Here is a 25412-nt window from a genome sequence, read left to right on the forward strand (position 1 = left end):
ATATATACAGTTTGCCTAAAGAAAAAATGGACTTCAAATGATTTAAACACATAAAATGATATTAATGGTGGATTGTGCTGTAGATGAGAGATTTTTTTTCTTAATTAAAATTTTATTAATAATACTAAAAAATTAATAAAAATGTATTTATTTTTATTATTAATTCAATTCATTCAGACTTTAAAGCTCTCATTCTCAAGTTTCTTTCCTTTTTTCAGGTGACAACAGAATAATTTCTATTTATTTAATGTTATAGCACTTTTCTTGATTATGAGATGATAAACGAATGGGATCACTGACACAAGCTTCAAAACAAGATAAAAATTACATATGGAATTCGAAGGAGATTATTCTTCAAATGAACAATTTGTTTCAATCAAAACATTAAACAGAGTTAGATGGGCCATGTTCAAAGGCTACTTTCCCCAGTAATGTCCTACAGACCATATAAACCTTCAATCCCATAACAATGGCTGGTAATGTACTTAAATCTGTGGCAAAACAAAATTAAAACCTCAAGGATGAAAGGGTTAAAATAATCATGTAGAATGATGGAAACATATACTTCTGCATAATCAGGAAATTACTTTCCATTGAACCTAACCGCATTCTTCCATCATGAACAAGAAAAATGGCATTATACTTGACGACTCCTTTAGCTTACCAGGGTGACTGGTAGGATCCCTGAATCAACAAAAATCCAGCACCTGCACATCCAACAGCCATAATGACAGCATAGGTACAACGCCACAAAAAGGAGTGGAAAAAGTAGAGAAAAGAGGCACAAAAGTAAATACGATTTGCACTAGAAGATGAAAAAGAAAGACTTCAAATTTCAAGTTCGATCTACACTTCATAATACAAAACACTCCATCCCAGACAACATGCAATAGGATAGATCAATTCTTAGCTTGCTATTTGTATACAAACCAATCTTTCTCACATAAATCCCCGTCACTACCAAAAATGTCAATACACGCTTATATATAGTAAAGCCTAATTTAATACAGGGGCAGTCTTGGAGTCCAAACTGCCTAAAGCAACATACAAAAGCAAACCCCCGGACTCAACTGGCTTCCTACTATGTGATACTGTCATTAAACCTCCACCAAACATAAGATAAACACACTTCATATAGAAACAAGTTAGAACTGGCGCCCAACAGTGCCAGTGCCCCGACGGCAGTCGGAGGCAACGGCTGACACAGCAACATCTGTGGCATGGGAACTGCTGATTACTGGCAGGACAAACAAACATGCTCCAAAATCCCACTAAGAATGGGGATCCGTTACCCCCGGGTCTTGGCCCTCTTCATACCAAGGCTGTTGTGGAAGGGGGAGACTGAACCAGACATCGGAGAACCTTCTTCACGAAATGTACCATTCAACATTGCTAGCTCTCTTAGCTGCTGCTTCTTATAGAAATCCTGAGATTCATCCTGTAAAAGAAACATTAACAGTGAATCAACGAAGGAAAAGAAGCTCGCAAGCTAGACCATTGGATGAAAGGATAAAGTTACTAACCACAGGCTTCAACAAGTCTTCAAGTATCTCACGCGCTTGCATTAGGCGAGTATCAACTATTTCAACTGGTAACTCTGCTTCAACTAAGATATGAAGAGGTTCATTTAGATGCTCGTACCCTGGTTTCCCTCTCATCATTTCTTCCTTTATGAAATAAATAACGCAATTTAATATAATAAGATAAAATTGACTGAAAATAATTCACGTACAAGCAGAAAGCTCAAGTAAAGCAAATAGCTGATAGTTATAGGAGAACTGTTCTTAAATACGCCAAATGCTTTCAAAGCATTAATTAGAAAATTAAGTTGAAATTATTTAAAAGCAGACTATGACAATGCATAAAATTCTCATCAGCAGGCATGAACATTAAAAAATTCCAGTTTTCAATAAATCTTTTGCAACTATCTTCCATAAGAAATTAGAGATATTGTTTAGCCATCATATAGTGGTGAGCATTCGGTTAACCGAACCGAACCAAACTTTCAACTAACCAAATTATCAACAGACTCTAAAATTATTAACCGAACCGAACCGAACCGAACCAAAATCGAGAGAAAACCAAAATTAACCAAAACCGAAAATATTCAGTCGTTTATCGGTTATAACCGAATTAACAGAAAAAAAAAAATTATATTTTATATTATTAATTATTTAATAAAATATTAATAAAAATATATTTACATCTTTTTTATTTATAAAAAATAATAAAATATGATTTAAAATTAATAAGATAACATTTATAAGTTAAATATTATTATAAAATCATAAAAATAATAATTATAAATAATATAATATTAATAAAGTTATAATTAATATATTAATTAATTGAAATTTAGTTATTTCGGTTTGTTCAATTACTAAATCAAAGATAACCGAACCGATAACCGAAAACCAAGAATTTTTACTATTACTAACCGAAAACCGAATCGAACCGAATTTACTCTTACTGAAATAACTGAATTTCATCTGTTCGCTTCGGTTATTCGGTTATAACCGAATAATGCACACCCCTAGTCATCAATCATAATATAGCACTTCACTTGCCACACTTGATTTGTCTCAAAAAGGTTAAAATGATCTTTATCAAGATCCACTAGTTTTAGGACAAAGGTTATTCTTCTAAATTATAAATCAACTCATCCATTCCCTTTGTTAACATCATCAATGCTAATCAAAATGATATATCATGTTTAAAATCATAATGGTATTCAGAAAGATGAACGCACGCATAATCAACACCAAAAAGAGAAAAAAAATCAGATTATTACCCTAGCTGGATCCTTAATGCTGCCACGCCCTCTGATCAGAACACGGCACTCAGTACTTGCTTCTACTCGCTTAAGAGAGTTTCCCCTAGGACCAAGGAGGCGCCCAACAAAGTTGTACTGCAAAAAGAATGATGTCAGATAAAACAGTAAAGGAAAAGTCATGGAAAAAGTACACATGGTATAGAAATAATTCATACATTAGGATATTTGCCGACTGGAATATCAACTCTGATAGCTTTCTTAACAATAAGACCAGATGAACTGCCTTGAGAACTCAGCCAGTTCTGTGCTGAAGAGGGTTGTAATAAACCCGACATCTGCAAAACAAAATTCTAAATGTTGTCAAACCACAATGATATGACAATTCAGCTGTCTCGATTTCATGGGGAAAGAGTGATGAGAAGCTTCAGAGTCTGCAAAACACTTTCAGCTTCCTAGGGGCAGCTCAAGCCAGTATGCATATGGCATTACACCGGGAAGGTGAAAACACAACCACAAAGTTGCAAATTGCACCTTGACATGTACAACAAGAAAGACTTCAAAGCAATTTGTATTCAAGCATAACCACATAAGATAATGAGTATGGAAGATTTTACACCTAAACGGAAGTATAATGGGACCAAAATGTTAAATGAATTCAGCAACCACTAGCAAGCTAAACAGACTTGTCATCTTTTACTTTGTACAAGGCATCTGACATGCCATCTCAGCAACATTGTGGATCAAATGACAACATTTGATAAACTAAAGGTCATCATTCTGCATAAGATGTATTCGAACTCCAGTTGTCTTAGCACTCCTAAATCGAGCAACCCTAAGTACTTGGCATGTCAGGCGTCCTGATTAAAAGATGCAACGCTTTGAAAAAAAACCATGAATTTGGTCTTCATGAAAGTTTAGGAAAAGCATGGAGAAGAAGAACCAGCTAACTAAAAGTGAGATTCTGGAACAGCATGCTAAAGTTAAGATCTACTTTCGCAGGTCGATGATGTTAGCCTCAGACTCATACTACCTGTCATGAAAAGCTTGCCAATTTAAAGTACAAACTCCAACAAAGTTAAAAGTTAGCATAAAATGTAAAATATCTAGTCAGGAATGCTTCTAGAAAACAGTAAAATTAGATGGAAAAAAAAGAAGGTTATGTTAATAGTTAGTATCCGTACTTCTGATTGAAACCGTGATGCCCATCCATTTGAATCGGCTCCTCCATTTGAAAATATTCCTCCGGAAGCCAGAGGGCTAGCATGTTCAATCCCACTTTGACCTAAAACTGATGCATTCCCCAACAGTGTAGTTACACGCAATATTTCTGCTCCAAAAATGTCAATTTTCAAGAACAATATGTACTGGTTAGCATTTGTTAACAGATTGGTTAGCAGTCACCACAAAATGGAGAGACAAGACGGATTGTTAACTGAGTTAGTTAAGAATCAATGCTTGCCCCATGAAATATATTTAAACTTCAGAAGAACTTAGTCTGATATGAAAGGCAAAGGACCAAAAAGTTAAGTCCTATTCTATATGCATAAACAAGGAAATAACAGTTACACATAACATGATTAATTAGTTTGATAACGCATAAACAAGACTAATTGACAAAAACAATCCCTTGTTACATAATTAAAGATAATTGCATCACAGCCAACACAAAAACAAGAACCATAAAAAATTCCTAACACTCAATGTTAGCACTTGTGCATACGAAAATATATTACATACGGAAAACATCAAGGGCAGAGAAACAGGAATGGTTACAAAGGCATTTCTCTCTAAAAGAAAAGGAGAAACACAGGATTAGGAAGCAAAATCAAAAACGAAGAAAGTCAATGAAGAAACCTTTGAAGGCAAGTCTATCCTTTTGGCTATAAAGTCGGCATTTGAATTTGCTAATATATACCACATGCGTACTTCAATAAAAATAAAAAAATAAAAATAAAAAAAGGACCCAGCAAAGGAAATGTTGAAATCACCTAGAAAGGTTATCAAGATGTCAAAAAATTCTCCCAAAATAATGTAACTTAGTCTTAGCCAACCAGCAGCTAAACTCTCTGTAGCCCACCTAATTGAATTAGCCAATCTCTTTCAATGAGAAATTGAAAGGTATTGTCCTATTTGTTTTACTACAGTAAATAAGCAAGACCATTTCTATACCATCCAAATTGTCCCACACCAAAACCTTCAGTAACCATTGTCCTGGGGTAAAGTCTCTTAGATTGTGTACTGCCTTCAGTGTTGGAAAGATATAGCAATTCATATTGAAGAAGATTTCATTTAACAGAAAACAAAGCCGTAAGAAGTGTTTGGCTTAGCTTATAAAATTAGCTTATAAGCACCAGGTGCTTATATTTGAGCCTATAAGCATTTAAAATTTTAAGCTGTTAAAAAGTGTATAAGTGGCTGATAAACAATTGATACATTTGGCCAAAAACAACTTATAATTACATTTATTATTAAAATGACTACAAAGAGTACTAAATTATTTCTCAAATAATAAATTATATTAACTCAAAATTTTATTATAATACTATCAAAATATATTCCAATCATATTACAATATAATTTAATTTTAAATTAAATAAACAAATATTTTATAGATAAATATTTCACTAAAATTAATAAAAAATAATTTTTAAAATTTATTTAAATTACTGCAGGAAAATAAATTTTTTAATATGAATATAAGAATAAATACAATAAGGATATATAGTGGAATTATCAAATTAAATAAGGGCAATATAGTAAAATACTTAGTTAAACTAACTTATAAGCACCAAAATAAAAGGCTCCTCTCCTCCAGTTTTTTTTTTTTTTTTTTTTTTTTGCTGCTCTAAAAATGTCTTGAACAAACAAGTCAGCTTAAAATTATAGCTTATAAAACACCCTCTAAATATAAGACCCCATAGCAAACTTGATTGAATCAGTTTGCTTTGGGCCAAACTTGCTATAAGTTATGGCAATACTAAATCAGTTTCTTTACCAAGTTAGTCCATACTAATTTTGGTCCACCTCATCCTTTCTTTTCTCCAAGTACTTGAATCCACTCACTCTACCATACATATGCATCCATAATTCTATGTGGCATGGATAAATCATATCATTCAACGTCTCAACTTATCTCAAAGATAACTTCAAGCTTCCAAGAACACACTTATTCCTACTTGAATTTTGAGATTGTGTGTGTGTGTGTGTGTGTGTGTGTGTGTGTGTGTGTGTGTGTGTGTGTAATCTACTCTAATTTGATTAACATGTTTTTCTCTAACTCTCTTCCCATTTTCATTTTTTATTTTCTCTTTTTGATCCCTCCAGCACTCACTACAATCATAGCCTGCATAATCACAGTTTTACAACATTTATCCTCTCCTTTTATATGAAATAATTAATTTACAAAGATGTCACGCTAGAAAATCTCTGAGAAATCCAATTTTAGAGAACCTCCTCCTCTGTCTCTAAAATTATTAGTCATATTAAACATATGCTGTTCTATCTACTTATTCAAAAACTGGTTACACTCTAGGGTCCTCCATCTGCCATACAGAAGTAAAAGTCTTTTCCGCAATCTAAGGACAAGAGATATCAAACACCTTCACAAATGCCGGCATTTGACGATCATAATGGAAATAGAAACAAATGCACTTAGAGCTATACCGCCAAAAAATTCTTAAATCAAACTATCCACCAACTACAACTATATCGTCTTCAATAATTACCTACCCTTATCACCTCCAATGCTTTGAAGGGATTTGAAAAGTGAAGCAACCAAAATATCAAATAAGATAAGAAAGCCAAAGAAAAACTAAAAATAGCATTTAAGAAAAAGGCCATTGGTGGTGTAATAAATCTATGGTGTGGGGCCAAGCACATCAAGCTATGAACAAACTACAAGAAATATGGTTAGGACAGATGGATATAATTTCCCAATGTTTCACAAGAATGCAAGAGGGTGCAACTCCACTCAATTCAACTTGAACAGTTTTCAATTATTGAAAATGCTAAAATAAATTCCTTTTTCTTGTGGCACTTAATTCTACTCACATAGTTTACATGCAATTTTTATGCTCCTCTAATAGGTCCTATTTTATGCCCAAATTGCCCTTCATTCAGTAAGAAAATTGCTTTGATAACTAAACCCAAAATGAAACCAATTCTGTGACTCCCCCAAACCCATCATCCTTTCATGGTTTCACAGATTTCAACAGCAATTTGCCAACCTTCAATGCAAAAACACTGAGTTATACATATAACAAATATGATAGAAAAACAAAATAAGCCCTAAGTGAGGCTTCTGCTCGCCTTAGATAATTTCCATCCTTTTACACAAGAAGAAAACGATTTAACTCACCCTTTGCCAAATGACATCTATAACCAATTAGGAGGTACGTATAATTCAGAAATTTAGAGGTGTAGTCATGGAGGTGTAATTCTCTAACTTAATGTGTGTGTGTGTGTGTGTGTGTGTGTGTGTGTGTGTGTGTGTGTGTCTATATATATATATATATATATATATATATATATAGAGAGAGAGAGAGAGAGAGAGAGAGAGAGAGAGAGAGAGAGAGCATAATAATGCAGCCTACTGATCCCTAAATCACCCTTAAAGTTCTACAAGGCAACAACTTATTAAAATATGACCTCTGATAAGCAATTTGTACACACTGAATCACTGGTTAGATACCTAAACATCATTACTGCAAAAAATACAGCACATGAGATCTAGTTAACTTCTTTATAATGCTCTCAATTTTGATTTACCAGAAAAAAACTATTGTTGACATCAATCCATTCCCTATATGTTCAATCAGAATTTACCTATCTGAACAACAGTTCATTTATTTATGCATTCTTTAGTACTAAATATATTTTAGAAATAAGAGTACCATCAGTTGATAAATAACTATTTATCAGTTGATGTAGATCCTCAACATGTACTGTCATTGAATGATCCTAACATCCATCTAGAGACACAGAGTATAGAAATCTTTACATTTGGATTCATTTGTTGTTCCTGTAACTATAACTAGAATACAATGGCAAGTGACTTTTACATAACTTACCTTGGTTTAACAATCGATACGTATGAGGAAGCACAGGCATAAATGGGCTAAGCTTATGCCGCTCTGCTAATAACTCTGAAAGATACCTGCAGTTGAAAAACAAACACAATACAATCAATTAACCATGAAACAGGCGATATCCACACAAACAAGTAAGAATATGAAGACTGTGGTGGAAGAAAACAGCACATGAATGAAAAGGGGGTCCAACACTGTGCTATTCCACCACATTACCACGTAAATCAACAAACATATATGGGGATATTAAAGGTAATGGCAGCAATACTGTAGTTCATAATATGAAAACTGGAAGTCCTAGAATTCTATATTTCATTAAAGCCTTATACGATAACAATCGTTGGAAGGGAGCTTGGATCAGTGATTTGAAGCGCTCCATAAGTCCAGGTAAGATTTCAAATGTCATCAATTAAAGTGAGATAAGAATTCAAATGCAATAGAAAATTAATTTTCAGCATCCGATTATACAAAACAATAGCATGATCATGTCACAACAGTCAAGAAACAAGTAAAATGTGAGGAAATGAGAACACAAAGACAAAAACCAAAAAAAAAATCATAGAAGTTTGATCTGGCACAAATAACAAATTAAAAGAGCAACTACTGAATCTACTAGTACTCGGGCTAATCCAACAAAATCACTGCTTAATACTACGTCCAACAGCGAGATCACACAGAGTAGAAGTGTAGTCCAACAAAAAAAAAAGCAAATCTGATTAAATCGGATCCAAACCAGAACACACACGCAGACATCAAAGACTCAACAATATAAAATCTAGATCCCCAGCTAAAAGACAAGTGAAGAAAATGATCTAGATCTCCCTGATTAGCTTTTTCAGAAAGAGCGAGAGAGAAAGATTTACTTTTCTTGCTCGACGAGAGCGGAGGAGGCGGAGCGGATGCCAGAAAGATGAGGAGAGTGAGGGGCAGACGGAGACGGAGAATAGGCCATGTAACGGCCGCCCCCGCCGCCTGCTGTCGTCATCTTGTCAGTGCTCCAATCAATATCTGTGTAAATATCCGTGTTTGCGGTTTTAGAATTGGCAAGATAAATGAGATAGAAGGAGAGGAGATCCCGATAAGCGGCCACCGACAGTGGATTCTGGTATTGATTTTTAGTGGTTTTTGGTCTTGTGGTTATGGTTGTGGCTGGTGGGTTGATCTTGATCCCGACCAGACGCTCTCTGCCTATCCAACGTCGGTGGAAAATGGAAATCTACATTTATGAATGGTCTTTTTCTGTTTATTTTTATTTTATTTTATAACAATGTGATGGATTTAGAATAGGTTTGAAACTGTTGGGCTCTTGAAAATTTTTTTAAAAATATTTTAATACATTTTAATTATAAAAACTATTCTTAAAAAATTATAAAAACTTTAAATTAAAAATTAAATATTTAAATAATATTTCTTAATAACATTTTTAAAAAGAAATATATTTTAATCTTTTGATCTTAATTTCAAACTGGACCTTACTTTATAACCACCCCACCATTGGATGCTCTAAAAATAACAACCACTAAACACTCAACATTTAAATATATTTTAGAGTGAATTACAAAATAAACTATAAAATTTGGGAAAAATCACACATATATTCTCACTGTTTGTATTTGAAAATGTAACAATGTTATCCTCAACTTCTATTTCCATTATAATTTCATTCACATATATATATATAAATATATATATATATATATATATATATATATATATATATATATATATATATAAAAGTACCTGACACTTGATATAATTAAAAATAATAATTTTATTTACAATTTCACTTGATTTATTTTTTTAATTATTTAATTGAATAATTTTATCTTAAAATATATAATTTTTAAATATAAAATAAAATAAAGGATAATATATTTAATATAAATATAATTGTAGTTTATTTCAAACACATATATAAAAATTGAAATTTAAGAATTATACATTTTAAAAAAGAAATTAATAATTTATTTTTTAGATAATACATATAAGATATAATAATTATTTAAAATTTTTACTTTAATTTATTTTTTCTAATTATTATTTATTATTAGTATTGATAATATTTAACTGAATAATTTTATCTTAAAATATATAATTATTTAAATTTGAAATACAAGATAAAATGAAAGGAAATATATTTAATATAAATATAATTTTATTTATTATAAATATATACATATATAACATATATATAATTTAAAATTTAAAAATTATATGTTTAAAAAAGTTAATGATTTATTTTATAAATAGTACATATAACACATAATTAATATGAATAAAAATTATATTTATTTCATATTTCAAAAGTTTTTGAGTTTTAATTTTTTTAATATATACAAATACATGTAAAATAAGTGTTAATATAATATCACATAAATATTATATAAATATAAAAAAAGGTCTTTTATAAATATTTCACCAAAAATAAATTTTGAGTGCTGCATAGTTTTTAACACTTGAATAACACGCAGCACAAGTGTACTTCTAAATTTTAATTTTATTTTTTAAATAAATCAACTATTTATTTATAATGGATAATTATTAGTATTAGATAATATTTAACTAAATAATTTTATCTTAAAATATGTAATTATTCAAATTTCAAATATAAAATAAAATGAAAGGAAATATATTCAAAATATAAATATAATTTTATTTATTATAAACATATATATAAATTAAAATTTAAGAAATATTTGTTTTAGAAAAAGAAATTAATGATTTATTTTCATAAATAATACATATAACATATAATTAATATTGATAAAGATTATATTTATTTCATATTTCAAAAGTTTTTGAGTTTTGATTTTTTTTAATATATACAAATACATAAAAACAAGTGTCAATATAATATCAAATAAATATTATATAAAAAAAAATTTAATTTCAAACACTTCATCAAAAATAAAATTTGAGTGTTGCATAGTTTCTAACACTTATACACACGCACAGCATATGTGGAGTTCTAATTTTAGTTCTTTTAAATACAATGAACTATATGTTTATCATTATTATATATATATATATATATATATATATATATATATATATATATAACTAAATTTAGAATTTCTTTTTAACTTATCTTTTTTATTATAAATTTATTTATTAATATTTGATAATATTTAATTTAATAATTTTATCTTAATTGAGCCTGAAATTTTCATTGTAATTTTTTTTATTATAAATTTAATTTTTATCAAGCTTAGGAATTGAACATTTGATATGTTAAGAGCTTATTTTAAAAAATTAAATTCATGTGACATCTTTAACTTTATTTCCATATATTAAAAATAATTTATAAGGTATGTTTGTAAATTATATATATTTTTTATTTCAGAGATATTTAATCTTTAATCATATTTTTTGTTTGATGCATTTACATTATTTCGTAAAGTATGTTAAAAGTTTTTTTGCTGATTATCTTTTAAGCCAAGAATTATAATTCTATCTTTTAAAAATTTTTGTTTGCAGAATTTCTCATATCTTTATTTTAATTCAGTCAATTATTTTTATTTAATTTAAATACTATTAAATTAATAAATACTGATATGCAAATTAATATAATAACTAAAGTTTTTTATCAATATATTAAAAAAATAAATAATTTAATATGTAAATTAATATAATAACTAAAGTTTTTATCAATATATTAAAAAATAAATAATTTAATATATTGAATTTCGCTTAATTTAAATTAAATTGAATTAAAAATTAAAAAATTCAAATTGTTACAATGCAATACACCAGTAATTGACTAGTTATAATTAATAAAATGCGAAAGAATCACAATAGCTCCCTCTCTTTTGCTCTCCTCTCTCTCCCTATTATTATGTTGAAGTTCACTTAATTATAGGTAAAAAAAAAATAAAAATAAAAAAATTAAATTGTTACCATACAATGCAATACGCAAGCAAATGACTAGTTATAATTTATAAAATGTTAAATACCAAAATAGCTTCTTTATCTTTTGTTCTCCTTTCCCTCCCTGTTATCTTTTGTTTCTCTCTTTGTACATATATACAAGTGTCTTTTATTTGCTTTTCTCTTTTTCATTACTATCCTTCCTGATTTTTCTCTATTTATCTCTTATTTTTCATTTTTGAAATAAATACAAGAATTTTTTATTTAAATTTAATTTATTATAAATATAAAATATAAAAAAATATAAATTTATATATATAATAAATATATTATATTATTTTAAATCTATAATAAATGAAGTCTATTTTAAATCCATGATTATGTCACAAAGATTAATTCATGGAGACCAAACCTTCCTCGTTTCCCACCGATTTCAAAACAAACACGTGTCCCTCTTAACCTTCACTAAGACCACGGACAAGCCATATCCAAATCCATGAGTGAGAGAGTAGAAATCCAATTTTTATGTACCAGACATTTCAAGACATGAGTACTAAACAACAAATCACAAAAATAGAGAGAAAGAGACAGTTATAAAGCACCAATTTGCAAAATCTATAAAAAAAAAAAAATAATAATTTTAAATTAGAAATGACCATCTTTAATCGAGAACAAAATTCACAGATCACTTAAATCACAAACCACAAAACAGTTTTTCATTGGAAAAATAATTATTTAATTTTTTTTATTTTAATAAAATTAACTATTTAACTTTATTATTTTAAAAAATACATTAATCATATCTTTCGTTTTTTTATTTTTTATTCATTCAATTTTATTTAAATTAAGTCTTTATTTTAGTTTATATATTTAAAAGAGAAAGACATTACATTTATAAGGATTAAATAATTTAATGCTTAAAAAATAGATAGATTATATAATTATATTTTTTTAAATTATAAAAACTCAATAAAATTTAAATTAATATCTAAAATGGCTGAAGAGATAAAAAAGTAAATAAAACAAAAATATTTGAATAAAATAATGAATTTTTTAAAATAAGATGATGAAATAATTAATTTCGTTAAGATATAAGGATTAAATAAATTTTCTTTTTTAATTTGGACTCTCTCCATTTCCAAACATCAAAGGAAGAATCTTAATATTTAACACTATATTTGAAAAAAGTACAATGATATTTTTTAAAGGTATCAAAATTCTTACAACCCATTGTTTCCTTAAAAAATAATTTGATTGGTTAATAGTTTAGGAAATATGTAAGCGTGCAATATATTAAGTTTACCACTTAGAATTGTACTCTGACTTTTCGATCAAATGATTGTGAAAACTTGTAACGATCGGGAACCAGCCACTAGAGGAATTGTCCACTTTGGCCATAAGCCTCACGGTTTTGTCCCATAGGTGGAATGGAGAACTTCCCAGGAGGTCACCCATCCTAGGATTTCTCTCAAACGAGCACGTTTAACCCTGGAGTTCTTCCAACTATCCAGGCCATTCCACCAAAAGGCGCCTCTAGTGATTAGTTTCCCCATCTTATATATCATTACTTTTGAGCCCAAGACCATCTCCGTGCTTTGCCGATGTGGGATTTGCCTAAGGGATCATCCTTGCGCAGGACCTTTTTCCCCCCCTTTCGGGACTCAGCGTCCTCGCTGAGGTTTGCCCCACCATCGCCCAAGAGGACACGCGAGCGGCTCTGATACCAATTGTAACGATCGGGAACCAGCCACTAGAGGAATTGTCCGCTTTGGCCATAAGCCTCACGGTTTTGTCCCATAGGTGGAATGGAGAACTTCCCAGGAGGTCACCCATCCTAGGATTTCTCTCAAACGAGCACGTTTAACCCTGGAGTTCTTCCAACTCTCCAGGCCATTCCACCAAAAGGCGCCTCTAGTGATTAGTTCCCCCATCTTATATATCATTACTTTTGAGCCCAAGACCATCTCCGTGCTTTGCCGATGTGGGATTTGCCTAAGGGATCATCCTTGCGCAGGACCTTTCTAAATGTGACACCCCTTACTCGTGTACAGTATACCCGAGTAAGTAATGCCACCTGGTGTACCGGCACACTCTAATATTCCTCAATTAATTTAGACAATGCTTTTGCATATAATTTATGAAATACAATTTATTTAAACCATTTATCAAAAGTATCATTCATTTAAGGTTCCGAAAATTTTAAAGAAAATCCATGAGTACCGCTAAAAATGGAGAAAACTGTTCTTCTGAACTGTTAAAAACACTTCCAATATACAATTTCATTCATTCTCAACTCCAATATCATCACAAAACTCAATATCAAGATATCAACAATTTTTCAATTTCAGGTCTCAACAACCTTTTCATTGCTCAAAACATCCCTTTCTCAGGGTTCTCATATATAAACAACCATTAAATACTCAAATTAATACCATACATGACCATAAATCTTTATTATTTACAATAAGCTCAAAATACATTACATAAATCCCAAATACATATGAGAAATAAAAATTTAATTACAAAATGACAAAATGACATCTAGTGTCCTACCAATGCAATCGCAGTGACGAGGTGACACGGACATCGAGCAGAATCGCGGATGGACTCACCCGACCGTGGTCTACTGGCTCGCGATCGGGATCTCAGTACCTACGCTGGCAAAAGCAACGCGCTAAGCAATAATGCTTAGTGGTGCAATAATATAATAAAAGAAAATAGCAAGAAAATAAATGTGTATAGAATGTGTATGCTTTCTTTGTTTGGTATTGATATATTCATTGTTTCATTTACGTTGTTCACTTTTATTCATTTGGTTGCCCCAAGTAACCTACACTAGATGACTGGATCGATAACGGTAACCGCACCGGGTACTTAGTACTCGGCCGTTACACCATTGGTCACATACGTATCTCCTGTGCAGCATGTAATAACAAGTCAGAATAATATCCGCACAAGGCCAAGTCTCAATACAAAGTCGAATGGCTAAAAGCCATGAAATTACAGAATGGCATTTTTGCCATGTGCGATCGCTAATCGAACCCTATTGGCATGCCAAACTATCCAAACCAATCTTGTTAGGTATACTAGGGCATTTGAAACTCTTAAATTTGTCAATTTGTGAATTTCAACTTTTTTTGGTGTCACTATTCATCATTGATCAACAAAAATGTTGACTTTTAGAATAAAAATGTGTACATCAACTTTGGCACTCCCAACATACCACATTTGGTGTTTAAAACTTGTTGGCATTAAGTGTTTTTGCCATTCCAAAGTGTAACTCAACACAAATAGATTTTTCAATTTTGGTGAGTCAACTTCACTGTTCCATTGAACACTGTTACTGTTGGAATTTGAGGAAATGTAAAACATGAAAGTTGTTCCTTATTTTGTCTAGTTGAATTTCCTTTTTTGAATCACTCCATTTGGAGTTTTGTAGCTCCAGATATGGCTCAAAAACCCAAGCTGTCCGGATATGCATTCTGCAGAAATTTACCATATCTACAGTGCATGAACAGTAACTTGAGTCACTTGGTTGAATGGGTTCTGGCCATAATTTGGGATAGGTTCCTTCATGAAAGTTGTTTGTCTATGTCTTAACTTGTTGCTGTAAAAATTTCAGGCCAATTGACCAAATCTACAGTGAGTTATGGCCAAATGAACAGTTACTATTCCTTTGGCAAATTCTGCAGAATTCAGTGCAGGGCATCCGGATTGTGGCTGAGTTTTGACCCTTTTGCTTTGGTCTTTTGGGCATGGTTTCTTCAGCAAAAATGTGCCATTATAAGCCTAGTTTCATGTCCAATTGGCCAAACTTCAATTGGACTACCACTGCCCAAGTTATGGCAGTGCAAAGGGACTGAAATTTCAGTCCCTATGCTGCTGTCCATAGGGCAGCCTGCAACCTCACCTTGCCATAGTGTTTTTCAGTCCCATTTATGGTCAACACATCTAAAATGGTCACTAATTGACCATTACAATGTGCCCTAACAATTTCCTAAGCCAAGTCACACTTTCACCTTTCCAAACCCTAATTTCCATATGGATTTTTACAACATGCTTTAATTAACTATCTCATTCCATAATCACATGCATACATGGTTTAATCTTGATCTCTAGTCCACTTTAAGTCCATCAAAACACTCATTCCTTTTTATTCAATAGGGCTGCCGAAACCTAGGGCATGGATAGACATAGATTTCATTCATTTTAGTCACAAATTCCTACTTATTCCAAGTCTCTAACATAGAATTTAAAAAGCTTTAGATGTATATATGCACTAACCTTGTTTGGGCAGAATTTTCCCAAGCAATTCCTTCACTTTCTTGGCTTTTCTTGGTTGCCAAAGGCTTTAGCAAGGTGCTAGGGCAAGTTTTAGTGAAGCTAGGTTAGGATTTTATGGTGAGACAAGGTAGGAAATCAAGCTTGCTTGGTTGAGCTCCAATGGAGGGTGGAAGGGAAGGGTTCACGTTCTGGTAGAGAAGAAGGAGAAGAAGAGCAGCTGGTTTTTAATTCCTTTAGCCCATTTTTAGTCTCTTTTATTGGTTAACTAATTGGTTATTTTATTGTGATTGGAGGAAATTTTTAAATGACATCATAATTTGTCATAATTTGCTTTTTATTTCATTTTTCTTTTCTTTTCTTTTCTACCACATTTCAATTTAATTTTTAGCAATATTTATTCATATTTTGAGTTATAATAATTATTTACTTAACTGGACAAGTCGGCCAAAATTCACCTCTGAAGGCGAAATGACTAAAATGCCCTCCGTTTGGCTTAACGGGTCAAAATTGGCTGTACCGATTGAAAAATTTTTCTAGGTATTTTCTTGGCATTCTAATGCCATGGGAACCTCAATTACCCTTCTCTGGAGTCCCAAAAATTATTTTATAATTTTTCCTGTCTAGGGCTCCTCGTTGCAGAACTGAACTTCCTCCTGCTACCCATCGCTTGGGCACCTACTGCTTAACTTGGTTGTATTTTATTTCTAAAATTTTTACTAAATTTTTCTTATTAATATTTGAGTTAATTATGGTTCCTGACTTTAGTTTGAATATTTTTCCGGACATTCTAGCTGTCCGGACCGACACCGGTCACCGGAACAGTAGGATGTATTGAGTGATTATCGGGAGGGTGTTACAAAACTAATTACACTGAATACAATTTCTTAAATCTTACTCTAAAATTAAGAGGACAAATAAATTAAAAATTGAAATGACGTTTAAATTAATTAAAAAAAGAGTAAAAGGCTTAAAATTAAATGTAATAATTTAAAAAAAATAAATAATTGATAAAATAAAGATAAAAGACTATTACAATTTGGTTGAATTGTTGTTATTTGATGTTTTTGAACGTCTAAAAGACTCCTACTCTAGAATATAATTTATCATGTTCTATAATTACTTAGAACTACTTAAAACTGTTGTCAACTCATTTCTTTTAAATAAACCATCCAATAACCATAACTAATTTAATTATTGATTATCTCAAGTCACAGATTAATTAAATTGCTAAAATAAAATTAATTAAATTAATTTTATAAAAAAATTAATTTAATTAATTCTTTGATCTAAAAATAATTAAAAAATAAAATAATTTTTATTAATGTAATCAATTGCTCTCCACACCTAGATTGACCGACTAAGCCATTCTATATGGACAATAACTAATTCTAGCTCATCTCTTTGCTATTCAAAATTAAAAAAAAAAATCAAATATCCCTTGTAATTTTGTTGAGAGTTTGAATTTTAAGTTAACTCTAATTCTAATCACTGCACGTCATCATTCTCATAGAATACTAATCACTGCACACTTCTTAGTTATTGCATATTTACTTTTCCAATTACCACTTAAAGCTAAGTTATTATTATTATTATTATTATTATTATTGAGAAGTTAAAATTTAACAAGTAAATAGTTAAGCTTGTCTATTTGTGGAAAATAGTTTTTATTTTTTATTTTTCAATTTTTTTAAAAACTCTAATTTTCATTTTTTATAAAAAAAAATAAAAAGAAAAATGAAAAATACATTCACCTACAAGTAATAGAAAAAAATTTTCTAATTCAAAAAGATAAAAAAAATTATGCACATCATTCAAAATTAAAAACAATCATTATAAAATGTACTTAATAATTTATTATATTTTAATAATTTTTTAATATGTGGTCTTACCTACCAAAATCATTGGCTTTTCAATGAAAAGTTGTAATTATTGAAAAGTGAAAATCTAAGGATTAAACAGCCTTGAGGACTAAACATTCATGCCTGTTTATTTGTGAAAAATATTTTTTTTTCATTTTTCATTTTATAAGAAAATTTTAATTTTTATTTTCTATAAAAAAAGAGAGAATATGAAAAATATATCCACCTGCAAATAATAGAAAATAATTTTTAATTCAAAAAAATAAAAAAATTATGCATATCGTTCATAATTAAAAAAATATTATAAATGTATTTAATAATTTATTATATTTTATTAATTTTTCAATATGTGATATTAACTACCAAAATCATTGGCTTTTCAATGAAAAGATGTAATTATTGAAAAGTTAAAATCTAAGGATTAAACAGCCTTAAGGACTAAACAGTTATGCCTGTTTATTCGTGGAAAATATATATTTTTTTCATCTTTCATTTTATAAGAAAACTTTAATTTTTATTTTTTATAAAAAATAAGAGAAAATATAAAAAAATATATTTACCTGCAAATAATAGAAAATAATTTTTTAATTTAAAAAGATAAAAAAATTATTCATACAGTTCATAATTAAAAAAATAATTATAAAATGTATGTAAAAATCTATTCCATTTGAAAAAAAAATTAATATACGTTATTCATTTATTTTATAATAATATAATTATTTTTTATCATTATAAATAAATATTTTAAAATAATTATTAAATTTTAATTATAAAAAAATTATAATATAATTTTAATTATAAAAATTCATTGTTTTTCTATTTAGAAAAAAAGTTAGAAAACAAAACTTTTGATGTAAAGGGAAATAGTAAAAAATAATTTAAATTTATTTTTAAACATTAGTTAAATGTTGAAAAACTAAAAATCTGATTTTTCAATTTTTCATTTGAAAAACTAACATACATAAGCATGAAACTCTATTTTTTAATTTTCCTCAAAATTTTTTTAAAAAATTACTTTAATTTTTCACAAGATAACAAAACCTTAATTTTTCAAACAATTACAATATTGTATGTACCTTTAATTTTTGTCAAACTTTAAAAGTTATTTTAAATTTAGTTATATAATACTCGCCCTTTGAACGAAAGATTTTAATTTATTTATTTAAATTAAAAGTGTATAATATTTTATTTAATAATTTATATATGAAAATTATATTTTTAGTAATAAAATCTTGCTGTAATGCATATGCTATGGGTGTGAAATCCATCAGTTCGTTACTAAATTAATTGAAAAATCAAAATCTACATTACATATACTATATCAATGTGAGAGGTGGAATATTGGCTTTCCCAAAAATGCTTTTTATTTTTTAAATTAGTTATAATTATATTTTTATTATTTAATTAATTTCAATATTTATATAATTTTAAAATTTTTAATTTTAGAATTCATATAAATTTAAAATTCTTATTATTACTTATACTTAATTTCAATTAAATATAAAATTTTACAAGAAGTAATTAATTAAAATAAAAAATTAATAAGTGAAAAATAAAAAATATTATTAATTTATAATATTTAATATAATATAGATATATAAATGTATGAAAGAGAGAGAAATATTGACTTTGCTCAAATTATTTTTCATTTTTAAAATTAATTATAATTATATTTTTATTATTTAAATTAATTTTAAAGTTTATATAAGTTTAAAATTTTTAATTTTAGAATTCATATAAGTTTAAAATTCTTAATCCTACTTATATTTAATTTTAATTAAATATAAAATTTTATAAAAAATAATTAAATAAAATAAAAAATTAAACAAATAAAAAATAAAAAAGTATTATTAATTTATCTATTATTTGCAGAAATACAGAAAAAAATCATACACTTTTTTAAATGAATCCCAATAAATTTTTATCTCTATCTTATAATTATTTATGTAAATTTATTTAATAAAATTAAAATTAAATTTACATAGAAGAACAAGAGAAGAAATTAATTTTTATCAGCAAAACATATGAATTCTTTTATTAATATTTTTAAAATTATCATTTAATTTAATTTCTTATAAGTTCATTAAAAAATATTTGATATAAATAAATTCATATTTTTCTTAATTATAAATATATTTCTAAAATTCTTATTTATTATATTAATAGATAAATTAATTCTAAATAGTAATAGGTTGACTGATATTAAAATTTATTTATTAATGAAAAAATTAATGGAGAAACTAAATAAATTAAAAATTAAAAACTAACTAGTATATATAAAGTATAAAGGAGGGATATTGGCTTTGTAGAAAACACTATTTATTATTTATATTATTTAAAATTATTTTATTTTTATTATTTAAATTAGTTTTAGAATTTATATGAATTTAAAATTTTTAATTTAAATTTCAAATTATTTTTATTGGTTGTTGAAAATTAATATATATATAAAATTCGATTGTCGCCAAAATAATCTGTGTACGTCTACATTTGGGATGAGAATAAATCTACTTATTTTGAAAATTTAATTCAATTTGATTATCATAATATGATTTCAAATAACGTATTATTAAATTTTAAATAAAATTTGATTTAATTATTAATATCATTATCAAATTTAAATTGAATTGAAGTATTATATATATGTGTGTATATATATTTATGAAAGCTAAGATTCAAAAATTTTAACTAAAATTTGACAAGTGGCTTAAGAATTAATTGATATTTGGCATAATTAATAAATAATAATTTTAAATTTTCCTTTAATTTATATTTTTTAATGATAATTATAATTATAATTATTAAATAATATTTTATTAAATAATTTTATTTTAAAATATATAATTATTGAAATTTAAAATATAAAATAAAATAAAAGTACTATTCGATAATGTTAATTAAATAATAATTTTATTTAAAAATATAAAATATTTAGAATTTAATATATATATATATATATAATTTTTTAAGTCTAAATCATTTGAGATTTACCAGAGTAATTTATAGTGATTTTCTTTTAGATTTTTAGTTTAAGTGAGAATAAAATTTTATAAATTAATTTTATATATCTCAAATTATTGTTTAAAATCAATTTAAGAGAATAATATAAAATGTTCATAATGAATTTACATGATGGTAATTATTTTTAATTAAATTTAATAATTTATTTATAATGAATTAATTTTTTATCATAAAATTGAGTGTTTAGTTTAAGGATTATTGTTATAATTTTCTAGAAAAGCAAGAAAAATGCTAATGACTCAAAAATTATAAACCAATTGATAAGCGAATTCACTATAACTAATATTTGGCATAATTAAAAAAAAATAATTTTATTTAAAAAATATAAGATATTTAGAAAAGATAGAATATATATTTGAAATTTAATTTTTAACTTTTTTCTAATTTTTAGTGTATGTAAAATATTTGAAATTTAAAAAATATTAGATTTTTTTAAGGTAAATTAGTTTTATCTAATAAGACCTAAATGAGTATATATATATATATATATATATATATATATATATATATATATATATATATATATATATATATATATATATATATATATTAATGATAAGATCTATTAATTTTTTCTGATAAGACCTAAATTCATTAAATTAGTTTGAAATTTCATTTTAATTTATTTTCTTAATTTGAAATTTTATTTTAAAATTTTTTAATTATAAATTTAAATTTTGAGAAATCATGATTAACTTAATAATTTTATCTTAATAATTATTGGTATTAAATTAAAGAAAACACATCTGCCGTAATAACCAGAGTTAAATAAAAAGGTAACCATGCTTAGCAATGTATTTCAGTGTGTATGGTGGAATTATTCTTAATATTGGGCTCTGTTTATTTCATGAAAAATAATTTGTATATAAAAAATATTTTTTATAAAAAATATTTTTTTTAAAAATATTTTTTATAAAATTATTTTTAATTATTTGATTATAATATTAAATTAATTATATTTATTTATTTCATGTATATATAAGTATGTTTACATTTTATTAAGATTTTCAAAATTTAGAAAATAGAAAATTACTTTATCTTTTAAAAAATTATAATCATTTTTCTTAAAAATGACCTAATTTTTCTTTGACCAGAAAAACATCTTCAATTAATCAATTTTTCTAAGTGTCCCTAAACACAAAAAAATATGAAAAATATTTTTCAAGAAAATATGAAAAATATTTAAAAAAAAATGTTTTCTATGAGACAAACGGGGCCTTACACAATGATAATAATTCTTGTAAATGATCACATGATTTATCGAGGGTAATGTGTCTTTGATACAATTAAGAATTGAAAAAACTGATATATTAAGATCCCATTTTAAATATTAAATTCATATAACAACTTCAATTTTATTTGCATATTAGATTCGGTCCATTATTATGGTTTACACCAAATATTACTAAATTAATATAATAAACAAATTTTTTTATCAAAATGTATAATTTAATCAATTGAAATTTACTTTATTTAAGTTAAATGAAATCAAAAATAAAAAATTAAAATTGTTATGACGCAATGCAGTAAATAACTAATTTGTTATTTAAATTTATTTATATAAATTATTAATTAAGTATAATATAAATTTTTTAATTTTATTATAAGGTTTAAAATATTATATTCTATAAAATAGAATTTAAAATATTTTTTTCGGATTGTTAACTTTTTATATATATAAACTATAAATAAAATTATATTTTTTATATAAGTTATTAATTAAATATATAAAATTAAATGCATTCGCTAGTATTTGAGCTATAATAGTTAAATTTGAAACCAATATAAATAATTTATTATGTATTTTAGTTAGATTCAAAATAAATTTAAATATTTAAAATATTAATTAAATTTAAGTTTAAATATTATGATTTTTGTGAGTATTCTACATTCTCATCTCTTATAAATACATAACTATATTTAAAATGAGTAAATAATATATTAAAAAATAATATATATATATATATATATATATATATATATATATATGTGTGTGTGTGTGTGTGTGTGTGTGTGTGTGTACATATATACATATATACTAGGGGCGGCAATTTTGGACACAACCCGCGAACATGATATGAACATGACAAGAAAATATAGAGTTTGGATTAGACTTATTCGTGTTTATGTCAAATTCGTTTTGACCCATTTATGACACGATTATAATCGTGTCGTATCATTGGTTAACCCGCTAACTCGACTTGACACGTTTATTACTGATACACTTGTATTATATAGATATTTTTAAGCATATTTGTATACTATTTCATAGCATATAGGCAAGCAATCTCATGCATAGTCAATAATTTCATTAACTTTTGTGATTTCCATTGACAAACTCTAAATTCCATATTTTCTATATCATTTTCAGGTGTTTCGATGAAGTTCCAAGGTATAGGAGTACAAAAGAAAGCTTGGAAAAACACAAAGGGAAGAGAAGTGTTGCTGATACACTTTACACGAGTCGTGTAAGCAAAGACACGGACTCGTGTAACCTGCTGCCAAAGGAAAGCTGAGAAAGACAAGGAAGAAACGCAGTACACGGGCTGTGTACTTAGACCCGTGTAAATCATAGCAACCTGTGTAAGTCTCTGCCTAGCTAGGTTTGAAGAATTCTTTGAAGAACAAAAGTACACGAGCCGTGTACTTGGTCCTGTGTAACCAGCTGCGCCCCGTGTAACCTTCTGTGACATCGCGAGATGCAAACCTTCAAAACTCCAGTTAGTTACACGGCCCTGGGCCGTGTATCAATCAACAGCTAGCTTCCTGATTTCACTCCATCTGCAGTTTTTGACAGAGAGAAGAGACTCCTAACGCCTTAGGAACTTTGAAAACCTAACCCTAAGCCATTTTAATATAAATAGAGGCTGCAGATAATAGAAAAACAGAGAGACAAAGGGGAATCCCAGAGCCGTATGATCACTTTCTCACAGCCGTCTAGAAGAGCAGGACATCAGTATGAAGGAGGAGAATTTAGCCAAAGTTCCACAAGATCAAAGCTGCAGATCCTCTTTTGTTCTTTCGTTCTATTTCTTTTAGAGGATTTTTATTGTCTTTTACTTTATTTTTATCATGTTTGCTGAACTTACCATGAGTGAGTAATTTTCATATTCTGGAATTGGGAGAGTAATGCTTGTAATTATTATTATGGACAAACATTAAGTTTTATTTATTGGATTTGAGATTTATTCCTTGATTTAATTTCTTGTGATCTTAATGCATGCTATGTGTTGGTACCCACGTAGTATTGATTACAGATATTAATTGAAGGACTGAAAGGTGAAGATTAATATTAAAAAATCAAGATTTTGAACCTAGAGATAGGCTGATGACCTTAGTGGAGTTTCGAAATTAGTCAAAGATCTTAAACGGTTTTAATTAATTTAATCGCCATGAAAGTAGGTGTAACATCCTCCCGGTAACAACTCCGTACATTCTACTGTTCTGGTGACCGGTGTCGGTCCGGACAGCTAGAACGTTCAGAAAAATATTTAAATTAAAGCGAGGAACCAAAATTAACTCAAATATTAATAAGAAAAATTTAGTAAAAATTTTAGAAATAAAATACAACCAAGTTAAACGAGCCGGTGCCCTAGCGATGGGTAACCAGAGGGAAGTTGCGGTTCTCGCAACGAGGAGCCCTAGACCCGGGGAAAAAATTATAAAATAATTTTTGGGATTCCAGAGAAGGGTTATTGAGGTTCCCATGGCATTAGAATGCCAAGAAAATATTTAGAAAAATTTTTCAATCGGTACAGACAATTTTGACCCGTTAAGCCAAACGGAGGGCATTTTGGTCATTTCGCCTTCAGAGACGATTTTTGGCCGACTTGTCCAGTTGAGTAAATAATTATTATGACATAAAATATGAATTAATGTTGATGAAAAATTAATTTGAAATTAGTAGAAGAGAAAAGAAAAGAAAAGAAAATACAATAAAATGCCAATTATGACATATTATGAGATCATTTAAAATTGTCCACCAATCACAATTAAGTAACCATTTGACTAATTAATAAAAGAGATAAATAAAGACCAAGGAAGATAAAAAACAAGCAGCCATCTTCTTCTTCAAAACGTGATCCTCTCCTCCATAACCCTCCATGGAAGTTTTCTTTAATTACTTCCATTTTCCCATGAATTTGCACTATAAAACCCTAAGTCCCTTCACTAAAAGCTTGTCTCTACCTCTTGGAAAGTGTTTGGCAGCCTAGAAAGTGAAGGAAAGTGAAGTTTTGAGTTGGGAAAAATCTGCCTACAAGAGGTTAGTGCTTACTTTTACAAATATTTCTTTATTTCTATGTTAGGGACTTGAACTTAGTATGAAATTGTAAATTAAATGGACTAAACTCATGTGTATCTATACCATGAATTTCGGCTGCCCTAAGGAAGGAATAGGATTGATTGTTTTGATGGACTTAGAGTGGACTAAATATGATGTTTAAGGTATTTATATACATGGATAATGAGTTAGTATATTAACTAGGGTAACTAGTGTGAATCACAATGGGAAACTAGGGT

At 27.9% G+C, this 25412-nt stretch overlaps 1 protein-coding gene across 1 annotated transcript; it reads right to left on the reverse strand.

Annotated features, from left to right (window-relative positions):
• Positions 1–813: 813 nt before the first annotated feature.
• Positions 814–9096, reverse strand: LOC110638397 (KH domain-containing protein At5g56140). The gene is made up of 7 exons (XM_021788947.2): positions 8724–9096; positions 7843–7928; positions 3955–4100; positions 2989–3108; positions 2792–2908; positions 1524–1667; positions 814–1438 (listed from the first exon to the last, which is right to left on the reverse strand). Exons 1-7 carry the CDS (start codon positions 8843–8845, stop codon positions 1289–1291), a joined length of 885 nt encoding a protein of 294 aa, XP_021644639.1. The 5' UTR covers positions 8846–9096; the 3' UTR covers positions 814–1288.
• Between the last annotated feature and the right edge of the window lie 16316 nt (positions 9097–25412).

Source organism: Hevea brasiliensis, chromosome 2 (genome assembly GCF_030052815.1).
Source record: "Hevea brasiliensis isolate MT/VB/25A 57/8 chromosome 2, ASM3005281v1, whole genome shotgun sequence".
NCBI lineage: Eukaryota > Viridiplantae > Streptophyta > Magnoliopsida > Malpighiales > Euphorbiaceae > Hevea > Hevea brasiliensis.

Coding starts and splice junctions, on each gene's coding strand:
- LOC110638397 (XM_021788947.2), bottom strand. CDS start 8,845: ATGACGACAGCAGGCGGCGGGGGCGGCCGTTACATGGCCTATTCTCCG. Junction 2,909..2,988: donor CAGTCGGCAAATATCCTAAT/GTATGAATTATT, acceptor TTCTTTTTGCAG/TACAACTTTGTTGGGCGCCT. Junction 1,439..1,523: donor AAGACTTGTTGAAGCCTGTG/GTTAGTAACTTT, acceptor TTTCTTTTACAG/GATGAATCTCAGGATTTCTA.